The sequence below is a fragment of the Capricornis sumatraensis genome, chromosome 15 (genome assembly GCF_032405125.1).
Source record: "Capricornis sumatraensis isolate serow.1 chromosome 15, serow.2, whole genome shotgun sequence".
In the NCBI taxonomy this organism is placed as follows: Eukaryota; Metazoa; Chordata; class Mammalia; order Artiodactyla; family Bovidae; genus Capricornis; species Capricornis sumatraensis.
In genome coordinates, this window is record NC_091083.1 from 39,216,606 (window position 1) to 39,239,519 (window position 22,914).

Genomic DNA, 22,914 nt, shown 5'->3' on the forward strand with positions numbered 1-22,914 from the left:
CCTACTTTGTCTAGTAAAACCTTTACCTACCACACAAGAGAATACAGAAATGTTGAGAAGAATAAGACTGGACAACTAATGACCAACTAGCCTGGAATAGCTCCATTTTTATAATAAAGGAAGACTTAACCACTTAACAGTACTGTTAAATATATTATATGAAAATGCATGCAAACAAAATTTTGCAGTATTCCTAAGATTTAATACTTCAATCTGAATGGCTTACAAACTATATCCATTTTTACTCAGATTTCTTTGAGGTGGCTGTCTAAATACTTTAGTAGTACACTGAAAAGCAAAACTGCAATTAACAATGCAATTTAACTAGGTAAAACAGCATAAGATATCCATTACTTCCCTTCTCATAGATGTTTAAGTAGTTCAAGAACTACCTGAATTCCTACTCTTAGCTTAGTCCTAGTAATTAGCATATTTAAAATACCTCAAATTATACAGGAGGCTTTTTGAAATATGTTAGAGACTAAGCGTTTTCTATCAATTTTAGCAAATACTTTTTCTGTTTTCATTAAAAAAAAAATTCACCATAAACATTAAATTAACAGAACAATTATAATTATCTCTGGTAACTACCAGGTACACAGACAAGTCTTGGAGAATATACAGAAAGTTAAAGTATTGCTAATTGCTATACTGGGGATTTTACTAATTATGTAATTTTGCACACTGCAAATGAACTTTTGAGAAACTGTTACCATGAAAATTTACCTTCATTTATTTTGGATATGTCCACATTAGAATTATTAAGTTGCAGCGTGGCTTGCAAAGCAGGAAGCAACTGTCTAAGCAGATTTGGGTCCTGAAGTAATGGAGGTATTGGTGACTGTGGAACAGGAGAGACAGGAATTGCTGAAGCGGATGCTGGAGGCGCAGACGTGGGGTTCAGTCCAGAGGCTGAAGATGTGGAAGGAGTTGTGCAAGAATGTGATACAGACTTGTCTCCTGATGTAGATTCTAAAGACAAAGGAGACAATAAGGCTGAAAACTGTAACTTGAATACTGGAAATTGGAACCAACATCAAACAAGCAAGATCCATGCATATGCCAGGCACCTAACTCAAGTAATCGCATCAGAGGGGACTCAGGAAATAGTTGGCTGACTAGATATGAGGTAGATATGTCACACTCTGATTTCACAGATGACAAAACTGTACAAAAAAAGACTATGGAACTTGCTTAGAGTCACCAGGGAAAGCAGTGATGCTACCAAACCTGTATCTGAGTTTCAAAGCACCACTCTGCTTATTAGTAATAATGTCTCAAATACATGTACAAGCACATCTTGTTTTATTGCATTTCACAGTTACTGCCTTTTTCATCCCCCCCCCCCAAAATAATCGAAGGTTTCCACAGCAACTCTGTATTGCAAGTCTACCCACACATTTTCCCAACAGCATTCTTTTTTAAACTAAGGTACGTATCTTTAAAATACTGGAATACAATTGCTTTACAAAAGTGTTGTTTCTGTTGTACACCACTGTGAATCAACCATATATACACTACATACATATATCCCCTCCCTCTTGAGTTTCCCTCCCACCTACTCCCATCCCACCCATCTAGAGGTTATCACAGATTTTAGTCATAATGCTATTACTACACACTTAACAGACTACAGTATATCGCAGAGGTTAACTTTTATATACACCGGGAAGTCAAAATATTCATTTGTGATACTTGCTTCACTGTTGTAGTCTAGAACCGAACTCTCAATACCTCCATGGTACTGTCCTGTATTGACTACACTTCCAAATAAGGCTCCATTAAGATATAAAGGGACAATACAATTCTCCAAGTATTAATTTATATGCATCATAAAGTAAGGTGAAAATGTTCATCACCACGAAAACAGTCTACTTAAATATGAAAATCAGAATAGGCATGATGGTGAGCAACCCCAGAATGGACTAAGGATGTGATAAATAAGAGGAGACTCCTACTCTGAACTTTTATACTTAGCAACTGAGTTTTAGAATTACATACTCCTCTTCTGGAATTAAATATAGAAGGCAATGAACTATCTCTATTTGTATCATTTAAAGGTTCCCAGCACTAAAAAAGATGATTTTAATAGCAAAAAAAAAAAAAAAATCCCACAACACCCCAACCTCAGTGTTTCAATGTACACAAAAAAAGTATAAAACATGCATGAAAAATTATCATAATTTGAAAGCTGTCATTGCAAATTATTTACATAGATTTAAGGTAACTGAAATTAAAATCCCAACAGCATTTTTGGTAGCATTTGAAGAGGTATGGGTTAGTAAAAGCCACAAAACTCTTAAGAAAAAGAACATAGCTAGTGAAATTTTTAAACAAAACCAATTTAAGGCAGATTTAACTTTTATATATACATTAAAGTCTTAAGAAATAGTAGTGAAAAACACAGAAAAATAACTTTCATGTGAGAATGCAGAAAATGACAAAGAGCAAAATAATTACACCCAAAGGACTGGTAACCAAAATACTTTAAGGAATTTCTACAAATCAAAGAAACACAAACAGTAGAAAAAGGAATGAAAGACATGAAAAGACAATTCACAGAAAAACCTGAATGGCTTCAAAAACAAAAGATCCTCAACTTCACTGATAATCAGGAAAATATATATTAAAAAGCAACAGAATATTCTTTCACATTCATATTGAGAAAAATGTCCAAGTCTAAAAATACCAAATACTGATAAGGAGTAATAGAAACAGCATCTCAGGTGGAAGCTAAACTCATATAACTGCACTGGAAGATAATTTGGCATTCTCTAGAAAAACTGGAAATACATGCACTTCATAACCCAGTTAATTCACCTTAGGTATACACCCTTAGAGAAACTCTAATGTATGTAAATTAGAAGAAAATATTCAATAATTCTTGAAATGGTATTGTGATTAAAAAAAAATTCAGCACAAAACTAGAAACAAACCATATGTCTACCAACAGGAAAAGGAACACAAACTGGTATTTTTATATCACCATATTTTATTAATACAGTCACCTTAATGAAGCAACGAATTAAAAACAGAAGGTAACGACATTTATACTAGATTATTCAAGATATCCATACACTCTTACAATTCTGGCAGAAATTCCCCCTATAAACCCATTTCCTTAAGATTTTCAAGCTCATATACATTATACAATTGAATTAAGACTGCTACTATGGTATATAAAAGTTTCAGGAACCCTGTATTTGAAGATCACATTGCTACCTAGTAAGTACAAACCTTTAATTTCAATTCTAGGAACTAAACATTCGTTAATCTTCATGGCCCCCAAGAAGCTGGGAATTAATAGGAAGCTTATTGCAAAATAAAAAACCAAACCTCCTTTACCAGCCTTTTAACAACACTGCGTAATGGTCAAAAGAACTAGGGACAATAGCTCTCTAAAATCCAGACTCAGAGCTGCTTTCAGTACATTTCATGTATGTGCTGATCTCTCATGATCCATTTCGGTCTCCACATCTTCCATTTTTCTAAGACAGATATTTTCATTTTACAAAGCACACATTTTAAAGGAGGGTCTGTAAGTCTTAGCAGACTGCTTACCATGTTCAGCTTTGCTTTCAAACATTTGTTTGGAATCATAAACAAGTAAAAAGAAACTTGAAGGAAATAAGATCTTTCTTGTGAAAAGTTACTACATTTCATGAGGCAATTCTAGACAATAGCAGCAGTTTTCTCCAGATCATTATACCTTAAGTTTGGCTTAAGGAATAAACAGTTTAAATATCTTAATGATGTTTAGAATGAAACAAGTTCTATTTTTACTTCCTTTATGAACAATTAAGTCAGTACTTATATCCCTCTGAAATGACCCTTTTGTTGCTTTTACTTAGGTTTTCTTCTGCCTTCAAGGACAGGAGTTGGAGAAGGTGTTGTTTCCACATGTGTTTCAAAGCTGCTAAATCCAGACTGGAAAAATTAACAGGGGCTTGAAAATTCTTCAGTGTTATTCCTCATTCCAGGAAAAGAACACCACTCCAAAACAGAAAACTAATACACATCACTCTCACAGAGATAATGTAATAATGTAAATAAATGTTTATTTATCCTTTGGATACATGTCTTTCACAGTTTTGTGAGAGATTATTGATGAACAGTATGGAAACCAGTTGACACCACTCAGTATTTATAGGAACCTTCAGCAAGTAACATCTCTAAAGGCCAGAAATTCTCTTTTTAAAAGGTTTGATTTTGAGAATGACTTTAGCAGAATTACTCATGAAGTTTAAAAACAAACAAACAAAAAAGATACCAGAGCTCCACCCCAGTTCTAAAGAACAGAATGGGGATGAGAGAGTCCAAGAATATGGTAAACTTGCAATTCTATGGGTGATTCTGCCAGGCATTGTTGGTTATGGGGAAAAAAAAAGAGATCTTTAACTTTGAAACAAAATCAAAACAAAATTTAGCACAAACAAGAAATAAGGAAGCAAGGGCATAATCAAAGACAGGAGAGCTAAAATGCTTTTTCCAGGTAGGTCTTCAGCATGCTATTTTCCAGCATGCTATTTGTTCACACTTTTTTAAACAGCTCCACTCACCCTACTCTTCCTAAAAGACACACCTATAACAAATGTCCTCCCAAAGTACATCTTTAACATTTTTAATATTACTTGCCTCAATCTAGAAGTATAACTGAGAACAAAAGATCATATGTGATAATGAAAACATAAAATGCTACCCGGAAAGGTAGTCTTATCACTAAAATACAGAAGAAAGCTATTGGTTGGGTGCCGCTCCTCTACGTTCGGAATGCCCTAGCACAGGAATTACTCAGCATCTTCTATGAGATAGCTTATTATCTCTCCCTTTTAGCAGAAAAGGGACTCTTTCAGGAAAAGAAGTTTGTTGTATTTCTCTCTGTAACTCTGGTAGCAAAACAGGATCCAGCACCCAAATGGCATCTCATGTAACTCTGGTAGCAAAACAGGATCCAGCACCCAAATGGCATCTCATGTTTCTTGACTGATGCCTGACTCGCCAAGAAAGGCGCAGGGGCATGTGTATGTGGTCCTCTTCCACATACACATGTGAACGTTCCCAGGTTCAAAGCTTCAAGTGGGGGAGAAAAGCCCAAGATCTCCAAATACAACTGATAAAGCACACAATGACCAGCTTGCTTTATTTTTCATAAAGCCAAGTAATACTGTATAATCTTAGAAACAAATATAACTTAGACTTAATTCAAAAAATCTGAATCTTAAAAAGACAAACAATGAATTTAAGAAAATCAATGCAGCATTTTACATTACAAAGCCACTTCAAAACGCTGTTCTGCTTTTTAAAATCAGCCTCTAGTCTCATTCTTTAAATGAGAAACTTTCCAACTTTTCCAAGCATTAATTTTGTAGGTTGCTTTAAGCTTTTTCAGTTGTTGGCAGAGCAATGGTATCTAGTTTTAGCTCCAGCATTATTCTGTGTGTCTGACTTTAAGGAAATGTAGCAATGTCATCCTACCATACTTTAAATTTAAAATGAACTAAGTTACCTTCCTAACTGATATTTCAATCATTTGTAATTCTCTAACCAAGTCTTTAATATAAGCCATGGAATAAGTATGTTACCCTTTGATTTTAAATTGGATATATTCGCTTTGATAAAACTTTGTCTCTTTATGAATTCATCATTTATATTCATTTATATTTCCAATTTTTACCAGTAGAGGGAGTAATCTACCAAAGACTAGACCATTCACATAGAAATGTTATCATAACCTAACTTTTCAAGGCTTAAATAATATCCACTCACCTCTTCTAATTATAGATACGCTTTCAAAACACTCAAGACAGCATATACTAAAGTCAAAATTTTCTGACCCATATTTTTCTGGTATGCCAAATAACTCCTCAATCTGCAATAAGATCTCTAAAGAGATACTGCACTTAAAGAATAAAAGGTACTGACTGACTACATTACTAACAATTTCCTACAATGTTCTGATAGTTGCTGCAATAATACTGAACAGGACACAGGAACAAAGCTCAAACAACTGATGCAATGAGGGCAGCCTCCATATTCCACTGTGTAGGAATGGTTACATAGGGAGGGTACAACATGGAGAAATAAGGGAAAACAAAGTGTGTACAATAAGAAAAAAAAAAACAAAACCATGAAATAGCTAGGTAACACCACCTGGTATATAATCTGTGACTTTCCTTTTAATTCATAATTTCAAATCTTATGTCTGTTCATAACTTACCTAGGCATTTAAAATATACATAAAAATAAGTATGGTATTGATGTTTTATAACAATTTATGCTTTTGCAACTTGGTTTTTAATTCAATCAGGGAAATCATTGATAATACAAAAGATAAACCTACTTTAAAGCTTAACAGATTTTACTTAAGTGACCTTCATAATAACCATCTTACATACTTTTACCAACTGTCATTAATCTTAAGAGTGAAAAAAATGTCATTTTAATTTCCAATACTGAATCAGCAATCTTTCTTTTGAACTTTCATGCTGATAAAATATACAACATTAGTAAAAATTAATCATTTTAACCATTTCTGGGTTTACAATCCAGTAGTATTAAGTGTATTCACACTGACACACAACCATCATAATTCACCTGCAGAACTTTTTCATCTTTCCAAACAAATGCTCTAAACAAATAATAGCTCCCCATCTCATAAACCCTAAGGAGGCATAGCTCTAGTTTGTGTTCATGAATTTGTCCATTTGAGGTACCTCATAGAACTGGATCATAACAGTTGTCCTTTTGTGTCACTGAGCATAAGGTTTTTAAAGTTATCCGTGTGTATCACAATCTTACTACTTTCTAAGGCGGAGTAATACTGCATGTGTATTTTATATATATAACATTTTGTTTACCCTAGGATTGCTTCCGCAATTTGGCTACTGTGAACAGCGCCGTTGCGATCCTTGGTGTATAAATATCCATTTGATTCCATGGCTTTCAATTCTCCTGATTACACTTAAGCAAGAATCACTGGAGGATCCTACAGTAATTTTATGTCTCATCCGCTGAGGAACTGCCAAACTGTATTCCACAGCAGCTGTTTTTCAATGTGTATAAAGTGATATTTCACTGTGGTCTGATTTGCTTACCCTGTTGACTAATGATGCTGAACACCTTTTTATGTGCTTACTGGCCATTAGATTATGTTATCTGCAAAAATGTCTTTTGAACTCCTTTACCCATTTCTGAACTGGGCTGTTCACTTTCTCGCTGAGTCATACTACTGTATATTCAGGTATTAATCCCTAATCAGATGTGACTTAGCAAATGCTTCCTTCCACTCCATGGGTGGTCTTTTCACTCTAGAGCGTCCTTTGAGGCACAGTTTTTAATTTCGATGAATCCAATATATCTATTTTTTCTTCCTGCTGCCAGTGCTTTCGGTGTCATATCCAAGATATCAGCACCAAATCCAGTGTCATAAAGATTTTACCTTGTTTTCTTCCAAGAGTTTTATAGCTTTTATCTCCTAAGTTAAGGCCTTTGTCCCATTTTGAGTAAATTTCTCTAACCATTCTAAAGCAAGACGGGCAATTTAAAATTCCTCTTCTATAATCGCTGGTTCCTATCCTTTGCTCATTTTTCAACTGGATTATTTTTTCATACTGCTTTGATGAATTCTTAATGTATCCTTAATGTACTGTGTTTTAAATATGTTCCAAATATTTTCTCCTAATTCAGTATTTGCTTCCAAACTTTGTTTCTTATATCTCTGTCAGAGAAGTTTTATGAACTTTTTAAGGCAAATGTGTTTTGAGTCTGATTTAAAAGATCTTCCTTGACTCTCAAGTTATAAACAAATATTTTCTAATATTCTTTCACCACCAGGATTCCCTCTGTCCCACTATTCAAAATGCCATCTTTATTAACGTAATTTTAGTAAACTCACTGACTAAATCAGACTAACCACCCACTCCCCATTAATGTCCCCAGTTATTCAAATATCTGAGTACCTCTATGGCCAATTGGTCTAATTTTATATGAATATTTAGTAATCCTAAAAGCAGTTTAAAGCAAAGCAAAGAAGGGCTGAATGGTGGCCCACTTAAAACCAGTAATGACCTCCTCTGTGGGCTTACTGCCTCAACATACAATGCAAAGTCTTTGAGTTCATTTAAATTTCACCCAGTCTACAAAACATCATTGAACACAAAAAGGAAGTTTAGGTGACTAACTTACACCTCATATTAAGAATGACTAATCCCTTTCTTATTAGATTAAGACTACAGAAAGTCAAAGTCGCTCAGTTATGTCTGACACTTCGCAACCCCATGGACTATACAATCCATTAATTCTCTAGGCCAGAATATGGGAGTGGGTAGCCTCTCCCTTCTCCAGGGGATCTTCCCAACCCAGAGATCGAACCCAGATCTCTCACATTGCAAGGGGATTCTTTACCAGCTGAGGCACAAGACTACAGAAGCAGCATGTAACTGACTGACTCTTTAGACATGCTAAATTTCCTAAGAAATTACTTAAGGCCACTGACTAGGTCTGCTTCTGCAGACCTAGTTTATTTTAATATATAACTCAAAATTATTAAATAAAAAATTTTAATCTCTTCTGACTTCAGCACTTGTTTGGCCAAATCCGAAAACAAGGACCCATGTCTCCTGCCTATTTTGTCATTTCACACATCTGAAAAGGAGGGTGGAGTCGACCAGTTTAGAATGTTCAACAGGCTACCAATCTGTAAAAATTCAATTTCATCATTTCTTAAGCACAGAGTTTCTCTGTACTTTGTTGTCTAATAAAGTAGTCTTGCCAATAGATGTTCAAATGTTACTATAACAAAGATATAATCTGTAGGGAGGTAACCTGACACCCTTGTTTCACTCTACCTAACACTAGAATTATTATTCTCTGCAAAACCAAACAGCTTCATAGCTCCTCCACACTTCTATCCCTCAAGCAAGCACAGACTGATTTGCCTTATGTTCTTTTTAATGGAAGACACACTGGCATTACACAGATCTAAATCTATTTCTGGTTTCTTTAATTAGATCACAACATATGTAACACTTCTTCTCCAAATACATTTTTAAACCATGACCAAGGCAGGTGCTTCCCCAGCCCTCAACAGCACATTACCATTCTGTCAGTTATTTATTCACATATCACAAATACCGACTGCCTATTCTAGGGATATAGAAGTGGTCAGGACAGAGATCCTGTTCTTGTATTCTTTATTAGAGCATTCTATTGCTGACACCCTTGAAATACAGCTTTTTAGCACTTAAGACCAAGACCCATCTTATAAGAACCATCAACCTCTTAATTATTTGTTAAGGAAAATCCAAACAAGGAAATCACTGTGTTGATGAGAAGAGTCAACAGGGAGGTTAACTGAATAACACAGATGTCTCAATTTAGGGAAAAAAATGTATTTCAAATTAATTGACCTTTTTATAAATTTAGACTAACTGGAAAACAATCTGAAAAGATCCAAATTGTTACACAATTTATTTAAGGGAATACACAAGCAATTCCAAGGCAATCAGGTTGCTTCCTAGAAGCTTAAAATTATATGTAAAATTCTCACATAAACTTTGTGATCAGCAAAGACACTCTGTAGAATTTAAATATGAACTGATTTTTTAATCTCTTTCATGGTGTACAATTTTATGGAAAGAACATGGATTTTGGAGAAACCGCATCTTACACAATACGTTTGCTGCTGCTGCTGCTAAATTGCTTCAGTCATGTCCGACTCTGTGTGACCCCATAGACGGCAGCCCACCAGGCTCCCCCGTCCCTGGGATTCTCCAGGCAAGAACACTGGAGTGGGTTGCCATTTCCTTCTCCAATGCATGAAAGTGAAAAGTGAAAGTGAAGTTGCTCAGCCGTGTCCAACCCTCAGCGACCCTGTGCATTGCAGCCTTCCAGGCTCCTCCATCCATGGGATTTTCCAGGCAAGAGTTAGCGGAGTGGGGTGCCATTGCCTTAGACTTCACCAATGTTCAAGCTTTTCATATCTAACAGACAATTCTTTTCCTCACAATGTTGTTTTAAAGCATAAAATGTATACAAAATTTTTAGCACCAAACTAGGTATACAGTTTACTTTTTATTATGTTAAGTTTCTCAGGAATGGTGCTTGAAGCTTTGAAGGAGGGCAGGGAGTGAAAAAAGTACAAAAAGCAATAAATCATAATGGCTCACCCTACACAGGACAGTCTAATTGAAGGAACTAAAATAATAAAGTTGTAAGTGCAATAACAGACCAAAAGAAAAGTGTTTGAGAGGTTAACTGACACTGAGAACAGAAGGACATCATAGCTGGCTCTGAAAAAAAGAGTCCTGAGTTCAACAAAATAAAAATGGAGGAAAGAATATATCCTTTTCAGCAAAGGATCAAGCCATGAAAGAGCATAACATGATCTGAAAAGAAGTACAAGTTTTTAGCAGATGAATTATACAAAGAATGTAAGAGTGAAATACTGGAGATCAAGCTAGTTAAGACAGACGCAATCAGACTGTCAAGGACTTGCTATTATCTTCTTGAGAAGTATGAACTTTGATCCTTTGGGAAAAACCACTAGGAAACTTTAAGCCAAGAAAAGAACACAACCCAGTATAATGATGTCACTGCTAAGTGCACAGACTGGGTAGAAGGAAGCACAGCAGTTATCAGAGGTTATTTCAAGAGCCATTATCTGAGTCTCATGGCACTGGCAGTAGCAAGAAGGACATACATGAATAAAATCTGGAAGAATTCAAGAGTTGTTGATGGATGGGTAGGGGTAGAAGGGCAAGAATGTTAAAGAACATGGAGTAGTTGCGAGGATAGCGTTATCGCTGAGAACCTACAAATTAGGGGAAAGGGAGGCATTTGGTACACATTAACTTCTGGATAACTTCTGGATACCAACTACTTAGATAAGGAAGCAGACATGTGTATGAGTTAGAAATAAAGTTTGGGAGTCACTTATGTAGACAAAGTAGTCCTAAGAATTGCCAGCCAGCAAATGAGAACATGTTAGGGGGGAAGAAAAAAGAAAAATAACACAGTAAGAGACTAAACTCTATTGACATTTAAGGAGCAAGAAGAGAAGAGTGGGGAAATTAAAGAGCAGCAGTATTCTAGAAGTCAGGGAAGAAAAGAACTCCAAGATGAAGGTAAGAGCTGAAAAAAAGGCTGTTAAATGAACAAGAGGTAAAATGAGATAAATACCAAAGATCTTTTTTAAGGCCAAACGATTTTTTTTTTTTGCCAAACTGAGAAAGGCTTAAAAAAAAAAAATGTTCTGTAATCAAAATAAAACGGACAAAATTGGAAAACCAAACTTCCTTTAGAAAGTACTACTAACAATTAATGCATTAAATCAGATTTTCTAAGAAATTCTCTTTTGGAAATTTAGTTCTGCATCAGGGCAAATATAACTTGTACAGTGAATTCTGATACGCCATCTTTGGGGAATTTGACAACATTTGGAATATCCTGTTTATGTACTATGCACTATATGATAAAGCATGGTTTAATAATGTGCAAAAACTGCTACAGGAGAAATTCAAACAACATACATAAAAGGAGAAGAAACTAGAAGCGAAAGAAACCCAAATACTTAAATCCTTTGTCAACAAATTAAGTCAGTGTGAAACAGTGGGCCAGATATTACAGTAAAAGCTTGAACACTCAATAGGTCCATGTCACATCTCCTAAACCCAAAGGAAAGAAAAATTCCTCAACAGTTAACTGATGCTAATCTGCTAATGAGTCTACTCATTAGAGTGATCTGTTTACTTAATGCCTTTAAATTTCCTTAGTTTCATAAAACAGTGTTTAGTCTGGGACTGTGACTGGTCTATGCAAATATGCTTATCCCATCACCGTGCTTCCCATTATCCATCATCTCCCAATTTTTTTCCTATTTTTTTTTGAACATTCTATGGTTATTAGCACAGAACTGGAATTTGGGTTGCAAATTTTAACCTCTACTCTTTCAACTAAGTCCTAATTCAGACATAAGACTCCTTATCTTATGGCCCATAACTCAGCTGTCTAATTCACAAACTGAAACCAATAGTTGCATGTTACGTGGAAATGACAAGTTTTTAAATGTCTCTCTTCATATTAAATTTTAAGTGAAAACTGAGACAATTTCTAGACTAAATCATGAAGACAATTATCACAGAACACCCAAAATTACTTGTATACATGTGTGATGGGACACTCATTTAGCTTTAATAAGTTGTTTTATCCATTACTGTTAAAAATTAAGCACTTGACTTCAAAGTGTTAAATGCAAAACCAGTTCTGAGGCTCCACAATTAAAGAGATAAAAACTAATTACAGCTAACTCAAGATCTAATCTATGCAGTAACATTCTAAAAGACTTTTAAACGAATTTATAATTCAGAGTCTCACTGAAGCTGACGGAAATAATGTCATATAATCAGAAACTCACACTACAGTTCAACGTGCAGCATCTAGTAATAACGGCATACCTTTTCTTTCTGTTCTCTGAGCAGGGACAGAAGATGTGGGTGTAGGCAGTTTTGATAAGGTAGATGCTCCATTAGCATCAAATGATTTCTTTGGCTGGTGATCAGACTGTAGCGTAAATGGACTAGAAGGAACAGTGCTTGGGGCAGCAGTTGGATGCACCACTGGTTTGATGGGGTGCTGTACTGGCGCAGAGCTACTGTGAGTCTCTGCTCTTGGCAGTCTGTAGTCTCTGTCATTGTGTCTGCTTGTCTGAGACAAAATATTCTGTGGGAGCAAACTACTGGCATCACTGGAATGCTTGTCTTCCACTTTAGTTCAGAGTTCGGAAAAAGAGATGTCGGAATGACGGAAGGGGGAAGAAAAAAGATTACGTTAGAATCCTGTCTTTAACATCAGCTAATTTAGCAACATACTTGTACTTACATCTTTTCTATAAAACTGCAAGCCCAGTTAGTGTCTGCAGTTTTACCACTAGCATATAAACATCCAAATACTGGAAGAGGAATTTCAGATCGACTATAAATATTAATCCTGTTCTGAGATTTCAAGTGGGCTACTAGTTTGGGGGGATTCTTTAGAACCACACCATAGTTCCAACAGAACATTTTTTAAAAAGATCAATATATGAATTTATAACATTTCACTCAAATTAAAAAAATATTTTAAAAACAGAAAATGCAAATGATCCATGCTTTTAAAATATGGATCTTGGCTCTAATAATTGACTGTATCATCCACAGTGGTTCAAATGCAAAGAATTATTACTTTGTTAGCCTGATTTTTCTGAATACTGAAGTAGCTAACTAGTGGGCTCTAAAGTTGTTGGTACTAGGGCTAAAACAACCTCATTTAGGGATGGCTGAATTTGTGAAGAACTCTGCATTCATTAAGTAAATCATTTTAAAAATGCTTACAAATACCAGATATTTTAGTTTATTTATAAAGTTATAGATAATGCTATCTGAAAATAGAAGCCCTACATCTGCAGCAAAGTCAGAAAAATATACTTAGGTATGTTAAAAACAGATTCTCTTCCAACTTAAAGCCACAAAAATAAATTTTAAACTCAAAATACTTTGCTTCTGCAAAATAAGTACAAAAGAAGGAAAATCTGAACAATCACAGTTAAAGAAAATTTATATTTATCAAAAATTCTCCAGCCTAAATTACAATAGTCTCCCCAGTAACTAAAGGATGAAAGCAACTTCCATGTAGAAAAACATCTTAAGATTCAAGCACGTGATTACCACAGGATGCCCTCCCTGTTGAATGCAGTGTTATTTTTTTCCAATTCATGGTTCCTCCAAGTTTAGAGACCACAAGAGCACAAAGAAGGAAGTATGCTTAAACTACAAATCAGTTTTCAAGTTGGCAATGTACACTTTCTAACATTATAGCCAAACAAAAGGTACTGGGTATAGTACTGGATACTGTCAAAAAAAATTTAGTCATTATCAAAACAAGGTCTTTTGACTTGAAGACTTAATGAAAATCAGGGTTACAAAAGATGCATTTATTACTGTACCAGAAAAATAAACAGACTGAGCTGCCACAGCAGATCACAAACATCTGCTGCCTGATATTAACTTATCAGTAAACTATCAAGTTGAGTGCACATACAACTTAAAAATTTATTCTAGAGTTTCTTCCTGAAAATAACACTACCACAAGCTTTTAGAGACAGATTTAACAGTTTTAAAAAACAAAAACAAAACATGCCCAATTCCCATCAACCTTGTCACTTTCCTCATGAAGTAAATGCCCTTTGTTTTGTATGACTACAGCCAAAATGTATCAAGTATTCAGATGAAAATTAAGGATACTTCTCACATGTGTAAACTCTGAGGGTGAGGGGGGGACACAGCAGCAAAATCACAGCAGATGAGAATGCTATGGCCCCAACAGGTTTCTATTACTCACAACTCAAGACGAAACACGATTTAAGTGACTTGATCTGCACATCCCCACAACAAGAACATTAAGCATGTGTCTGGAGACACTTCTGGTTGTCACGACTGGGGCAAGGAGAGGAGTGCTACTAGGATCTTAAGTGTGGAGGTGGGAACAAGCTCTACATTCTACAACAGAGGACAGAATCCACCAAGAATGACCTGACCCAGAATGTCAGTAGAGTCACTGCTGAAGAACACCAACTTAAAGTTTCCCTAACCACAGAGCAACCACTCTACAAGGCACAGATTAAAGATTAAAAATCAAACAAAACACAATACAACCACATCAGTGCAATTACAGTAGCAGTGATATCAAATTTAAAATTTCACCTATACAACTTCAGTGTCAAATTGTGGATTATTTGCAACACTGCCAAAAAACCCAAAACCCTAAAAATGCTCTTAAAAATCCTTTCTTCTACCTTTCTCTCTTTACATGTAAGGTGTTCCAATCCTTCCTGCTCCCTGCTCCATACTTCTTTAGTGGGCTGTTAGGAAGAACAAAGCTTTAAGTGCCACCTTACATGCATACCAATGTACCAGACACAGAGGAAACTCTCCCAGCAGTTTTTGGTAGACAAAGTTAAGTACTTCAAAGGCTTAGTAACTGTTACTCTCACACCAGGTACAGTCAGTTGACCAATAAAAAAAAAAAAAAAGGCAGTAGCAGCAATACAGCTAAAATCCTTTCTCAAACATTACTTAAAACTCAAAAAGTGTAATATATGACTACATTTCAACACAAACACAGACCCACTCTCTTCCTCTACACTTCTAGGAATTTAACTAAGGAAGTAATCAGGTCAGTGGGCAAACATAGAAATAGCAGCACTGTTTACTGTAGGAAAAAGCTGAAAACCATGCCAGTTTCTGCAGACAGAGGATTATCTACCGGACATGAGCATGTCCAAAAAAGGGAACAGCATGCAATCAACATAATAAAAGTTAAATTATAAAATGACAAGCAAACATGTTTGGAAAAAAAAAATTTTTTTTGGCAGTGCCTTAAGTCATCCAGAATCACAGTTCCTCAACCAGCGATCAAACCCCCGCTCCCTGCAGTGGAAGCATGAGTCTTAACCACTGGATCTCCTGGGAAGTCCTATATCCTTGAAACATTACTGAGTAGAAGAAAAGGTTAAGAACAGTAACATAATCTGATTTTGATATAAAATACATACACATGTAGTTTTTATATACTATTATATGCAGCTAGAAAAAAAGTTTATGTCAAGTGTTCCTGAATCATGAGATTAAAATATTTTCCTTCTTTCATTTTTAGTAACAAACATATCTAACTTCTGAAATCATAAAGAAGAAAAACTTACTTCACTTCTGAAAGTAAAAACAAGACAGAGATAATTTAAAAATTCAACTATGGTTTCATTTGCTTAAAGATATTTTTTTAAGCAGACAAAACTTGTACTTTCACTTCTGTCAACATTTCATCAGATTTCTAATTACCCGCAAGAGAGGACAAGTGCCTAGGTTACCTTGGAAGGGACAGACACACTAGACGGTAATCTTTTCCTCTCTGGGAATCACCAGCCTCTTATGTGGAGAGGCCTGCCCTAATAACTAAAATATGTTATCTTTACACCCAACTAGCCAGTCTTCCTGGATATCCATAATTTACTCAAGAGGACCACAAGCTGGGCACTATGTATTTTTTTAATCTGGAAGGAAAAGCCACTCATGTTTAGTTATTCACCAAAAGTCAGTTACTTAAGTAAAATGAGACTACAACCAAAGTCTTCCGTATCAAAATACAATATTCTGAATTTCTTAAGAGTATCTTAAACCATTTTTATTTTCTAAAACTCAAGTACAATTTAATATAACAAACTTAATGTTTCCAGAAACACATTTTAAACATTCAGCCCTACAGAACTATATTATATTTCACCTTAAATAATTTTTCATCAAAAGTTCAATATCCTTTATTGAGACCAAATATATCCCTACTTTTTTGAGTTACAGAATGAGAAGTCAAATATGCTTAAGTCTAAGAATTTCCAAAACACATCTTAAAATTCTCAAAACTTGATAAAGAGCCTAAGAATTCTATGTGGCATTTAAATTTTATTCTGGGCAAGACAAGTCACTGGAAATAGAACATATGTGGTAAAATCTTTAAATCCAAACTTTACTTGAATTAAAAAAATAAATTTACATTACCCATATTGTTCAACTTGGACAAAATTTGACCTTAAGAGAACATGAAGGTATGCCCACAGTACCGAGATAGCACATACATCTATGATCATTATGAAACCATTTCCAAATACAAGAATAAACAAGTTTTCTCACTGCCAACACAAAAACAGGCACTTCATGTCACTATCTGTGTATCTTTAATTATTAGATTGAAATCCAGGAAGGTTTGCAATGTCCAGTTTAAATGGGGGGAGGGGGATGTTGCGGCGGTTCCTGTTTTAAGAAGTTAATCCACAACATAAAATTTTACTTTTTAACCAACTCAGTGGCATCATAGCCATTATGAGTAGTGATGAATACACAGGTGTATCCATTCTACTATGTACTATTCTATTATATACTCTTTCCCTTTTCAAGAAACAAAATAATGTAGGTTACAAGGACAGATTCAGCATAAAAGAAAAAACCTGTTATGTTTCTAACTATTTTACATTACAAGTGGCAATGCACATATATCTGTAAAGTAAACAAACTACTGGAATGAATCAAACACTACATTAGTTCAAAGAAAAAAATTAATACTTACTTCCGCTGGCAAACCCACTAGTGGCTGTTGCTTGCATCACCTCTCTTCTGTAATCTCTATCTTTCGGGAAGCTATTAACTGCCATCTTGTTTGCTTCTTTTTGTCTCTGTTCTCTAAAAATAAAAGATAAACCCATAAAAATTATAACAGATACAATGAATCTACACAACACTTCTGGTCAAATGCTTAAGGAAACAGTACATTGAACATCAAAGAACAAGGCAGTGATGTCATGTAACTGGTGTGGGACCTGGGACACAGCAACAACAGTAATGCTTCTCACTGACGGCAACATTACACTGATTATTTACATGCCATAAACCCTACAACTCAACACGGTAACAATATTTCTACATTCTACATGAAGGAAACACTGTCCTACAAGATGAAGATTTCTAATACAAATTATAGAAAAGATGAATAAATGTAGATCAATATGTTTTAAAATTAAATATACTGTTTACAAGGACCTTGTGGACAGCTGCTCATCTGTCCTAGTTTTTAGGTTTGTTTTTTAAGAGAAATTATGGAAAACACAGACAATGGTCAACATTTTAATTAAGAAGAGAAGTGATGAATAGCACACTAAGAAACCTAAATTTAGAGTGTTTAGTGCCCTAAGATGTTAGCCCGCAGAATCAAGGATGAGAAATACTGTTCAATTAAGCACAAATACCTCTCAAGCCACTCTTTTGGTTTTTCCCATTGTGAAACTTCTGTTCGACAATTGTAGTAGTATTTTTTCCCAGAAGAGCTAATATGCTCAGACCAGTCATCTGCAGAATCATAAGGCTTAAAAAAAATTAGAAAATGTTAATGTAATTTAATCATTTGATATATCAAGACTAAATGGTTTTACAAGCACACACGGGGAAAAAACCTTAGACAAAGGTGCCCTCATCTGAGATGGAATCATCTGCATGTACACTTTAGGAGCTCTTAGTCTAAGAAAACCTTCAACTGTAACAATGGAACACTCCACTCCATAAAGTATCAAATTAAACAGTTCAGTATCTTTACTAGGTACAAGAAGAAAGACATGAAATTAACATCATGCTAACCTTAGAAAAGCATTACAAAACCCCCATCACCACAATTTTAACTGCTGAAGTCTAGTCACACAGAGAATCCACTCTCAACTGACTGGCTTGATGGCATGAGAGCACATCAGTTCTGAACACTTTAAGGCACAACAGTAATCAGTGTAACAGAGAACAACCTGCTTGTATTCACTGTTACTTAGTGGGGGATAAAAGCACACACAAGAAAGCTTCAGTATAAACACAGGATATTAAAAGCTACGAATTTGCTCCAGCTTCACAATCCACAAGACATGTCAAGTATTAACTGAACTTGTCTCACACAACCTACAGCATCAGCAGCACAGCACTCATTTTCCCAGAACTAAAATTGGTCTGTCTTAGTTCTCAGATACAGTCTGCTGGTCATTTCACAGACACTGTAAAACTATCATGAAATTAAAAATTACCTGAAAGGCCCAGTGCTCATGGAACTAATCTCAACAATGTAATGTTTAACTGCCTGCACTAGCTCCAGGAAATCTGGGGGAAATCCTAGTATTACATGAATTTATTGATAACTGTTTACCAAGGAGCTTTGAGATTAAAATGAAGCAAGAGTTATACTTTGGGAGCTCATCCTTCTTCCTTGTTCACCACTGTGCAGAGGGACACAATTTGAACACTTCAGGAAATGAATTCTTATGCACTGCCTATTCAGCTTGAATTTAGCACATAGGAACAAGCTAAGAGAACATGTCCATACATCACAAAACTAATGAGTGATTAAGAAAAGATCAAAACTCAGGTTTCCGGGTACCTATTATTTCCACTAAATCAACACCAATTTTGAAAATGTCAACAATTTTGAGCATAGCTGAAGGAACACTGCAGATTCTGCTCTCCGGCTATTTCAAAATTGTGAAGCTGCTGGAAATCAGCCCAGTGCTTCCAAACCTCTAGAGATCAGGGGAGAGTTAATTCTCAACACCCCACCCAACTCTAGCCAGGAGAAGCCTTCACCAGGCTACAGGAACCCAATCCAGAAGGCAAAACTCAAAAGGGTTCTTCTCCACCATCTACCACCCCCTAGATCTAAATTATCATGCCAACAAAGCCCTCTATGGATGTATTTCCAAGATTTGGTTTGCTGGGCAGGTGATTACATGGGATTACTAGTTCGGTCTAAAGGCGGACAGAGGACATCAGAGTAGAACAGAGAGGCCTAAGCCAGTGAGTGCCCTTCAAAAGTGATGGTTATGCAAACTGTGACCTGTCCTGGAGGAGACAAGGAGCTTGCATCAGAATATATATAAACACAAGACCTTCCCAAGCCAAAGGTCTTGCTTTAAAAAACAAACATATACCATAGCTCAACTAAAGAGTGTATTTAATGACAACTAATTTCTATTGTGGCACAACCTGCAGGACAGTGAGTTAAAAGTTCACAGACCAGAAGCTCGAAGAGCATGGGTCTATCAAATCCTAGGTTAGTACAAGTTAATATCTTACTTAACAAAATGTGCTCCAGGGTACAGCATTACAATCACATACTAGTAATTTAAGTTCATCTTCTCCACCCTATTTCTATCCCCCAAAACAGGTTAAGGAAGGAATCTTTTAAAGAAACAAGGAAATTACTTAAATGTTGATATGCAAAAGCAGGTGCTAAATGTTCTTCCCATTGTATTATTTTCCACTTTACTGAGGTGTGACTGACAAATATAATTGTAAGATATTTTATTTAACCTGGGTTAAAATAATGTGTTTTTTTAACCTGGGCTACCTAATATTCATCAGTGCGTCTCTTTCATTACAAAAATATTAATGAATGGTGATTTTATATTTTACTTTACTACTCAAAAAAAGTCTATTAGAAGTGATTTTAAGACATAGTTGGAAAGTAACCTTCAGATTACTTCAGATTACTAATGTTCAAAAGCCAGCTTCTCAGGTAACATTAAACTCGGTTTGTAAAAAAATGTCATGCCCACTGGGTACATTATGATGAAAAAGACCACCACTTGAAGGTTAATTATATACCTAGAGTTGAAATTTACAGAAAGGGGAACCTTGATTCTAAAAACACATGACATTTAATCCCTGTTCTGTTGTCACTCACATAATGAAATCCCGACACCCTTTAGAATCTGGATGTTGCAAACTTTCTGATACCCATTATTTATGCTGATTTCATTATGCCAATCTATTTCCTGAAAATCAAGATAATCAGAAACCATTTTTCCTGAATAAAGAATTTTTTTTCACCAAAACAATGTCCACATGGCCCGCCTCTGTCCTAACAGCAGATGAATACAAAATCTAAATAGTGATGAAGGGAATATGAGGTTAGTGCTAGACTGTTAAATTAATGGGGCTATTTTTCACAAAAATGGATACTCATTGTAAAATATTCAGTATATTTCTTAGTGAAAATGATTCAGCAGAAGCAGTGTGATGGTAACACCTGTGAAAGTTTATCAAGCTGCTATCTGGATCTCAATACCATCCTTCTATGTTCTGTGATGCTAAGGCTGGGACAATGCAAATTACATTCTATTTAGCCAGCTGGCTTTCTGTTAAGTCTGCCAATACCAGATATTAGAGGACTGAAAGGCAGGAGAAAGCAGCCACAGCGGATCCCAGTTTCCAGCTCTCAATCCAGAATCAGAAACTTTCATTATATCCCTCGGAGAACTGTGCCGGGCTCCTCCTCTGAGCAATTAGGTTCTGATAACCCCCAACCTCTTCCTTTTGTTTCCAGTCCTCAGGGGTAATCACTATCTATGCTACTTTTTGTTTTGTGTGTTTGAAATTCTCTGTGCTAAAATAACCAATATGATTTGTTTTCACGAACAGACCCTAATACTTAAAACTAAGCAAAGTTTTTTTTTTAATGAAAATCATTGATGTCCCAATTTTCTCTGGAAATGTACTAATCACACTGATTCAGCAAGAGACAAAAAATAATAAACCCCAAGAGTTTTCAATACCACTTAAGGTACGATAACCACCTGAATAACCAATGCCTGCAAGATTCAGCCAATACTTCCCTGGCCTTTCAGTTAGTTGTCCTTTTGTCCTTCCTGTAATGGATTTTCCACACTGCTATCAGATGGTTTCTAAAGTGCAAATACAGCAATTCTCTGACTAGGCCCTTGAGGAGCTATCCACTGCCTTCACATACAGTCCATGATCCCTGGGAAGCAGAAAACGCTGTGTGATCTGGTCCCATTCTCTCTGTAACCTGAGCTCCTACCATTTCTCCACACCAGAAAAACCTGTGTTCTCCAAAGTGCTTTTTCACACTTCTATGTTTTTGTAGGTGCTGTTCCTTTCCATGCTACACAAATTCCAGATCTCTTCCACTACATGGGTTACAGTCAGCCTGTTGGCCAGCACAGCCTCTTCATCCAGGCTCAGTCCTCTCTTGAGGGCTCCCCCAGGACCTTAACATGCACTGATCTAATGGTTTACGGACCTACTGTCAGTCTCCGTATTTCTTTTGTTCTATACATCAAAAATCTATCATCTGCTTGGAAAGTTGAAATCTTATTTCTGCATGAATGTATTAGAACTTTCATTTGAATCCTAACTTTAAAAAGTTCAAACTACTTCATTAACAATTACTTCATTTTTAGAAAAACGTACAGTCTCTCACTGGGTTTCATGCCTTTCAGGACCGAGACCTCTATTATCACTAATGTTTTGTAGGCTATATAATATATAGTAGATACTCAACTTACAAATTTTAAAAACAGAAGTTTATGAAAAAAAAAAAGCTCAAGTCAAGACACAAGTTTCACAATCTGAAGTTCTTTGTATCTCAAGTATCACAATGGTAAATTCTGCTCCACAAAAGGATGTTAAGGAAACAATATCAAGATGGCATATTCAGACTATCCTCAGTTTTAATATTAAAGCTAGCTCATTAGTTCAGCCGCATTAAGATCAACTTTGCTTTTTTAAAATTTTGCAACATATTCAAAAAACAAAACTGCAAACATTAATATACTTACTGCATCTGAAGTTTTGCTTGGATTATTGCTTGGATTAGAAGAATGTGAATTTGAACTATGAAGAGCACTGTGGTTGTGTGAATTTTCTTGGGGAGAGTAACTGGTCCCTTTAAAAAATAAAAAGCAAAGAGAATTTTAAGTAAGTCATAGCTGATGTTTATACTGGGCTGTCATACTACAGATATATCACTAATTCATCACTGCAAACCTGAATTGTTGTCATTTCTAGCAAACTGTAGTTTTTTTTAAAAATTTTAAAGTTGTATTAAAGACACAACATACATTTTTAAAAAAGGCCAAAATTTCCACTAATGAGAGAACAAAAGTGACAATTACCCAATTATCCACTGTCCATGGAATTCTCCAGGCAAAAACAGTGGGCTGGGTTGCCATTCCCTTCCCCAGGGGATCTACCCAACCCAGGGATCAAACCCGGGATTCCTGTATTGCAGGCAGATTCTTTACCATCTGAGCCACCAGGGAAGCCTCAATCATCTACTAAGTTTTTGCAATTACTTTCCAACTTCTTTAAGTTTCCACACTTGCTCTCTAAAGTTTTGACAAATTTTAACTAAAACAGTATAAAGTTTTCAAAAAGTTAAGTTTCAGGGAAGGTGCTTGCTTTCAAGATGATGAAAATGACATCGTATCTCCTCACAACATGACCAGTTGCTTTAAAGTAATTCATGAATTTTATGAACCATGACCATCAGGGATGCCAGTTTTAT

General features: G+C 35.6%; 1 protein-coding gene across 4 annotated transcripts in view; it reads right to left on the reverse strand.

Annotated features, from left to right (window-relative positions):
* Positions 1–22,914, reverse strand: part of WAC (WW domain containing adaptor with coiled-coil) — a 79,929-nt gene that overhangs the window by 12,230 nt on the left and 44,785 nt on the right. For 2 of the 4 annotated variants that reach the window (XM_068986921.1, XM_068986920.1), the window contains exons 4-8: positions 22,187–22,293; positions 17,825–17,940; positions 17,149–17,261; positions 12,453–12,761; positions 727–972 (exon numbers count right to left, since the gene is read on the reverse strand). In XM_068986921.1, the coding sequence (XP_068843022.1) occupies positions 727–972; positions 12,453–12,761; positions 17,149–17,261; positions 17,825–17,940; positions 22,187–22,293 (891 nt within the window). The remainder of the gene's footprint in view (positions 1–726; positions 973–12,452; positions 12,762–17,148; positions 17,262–17,824; positions 17,941–22,186; positions 22,294–22,914) is intronic. The other 2 variants (XM_068986923.1, XM_068986922.1) reach the window with 2 other exon arrangements.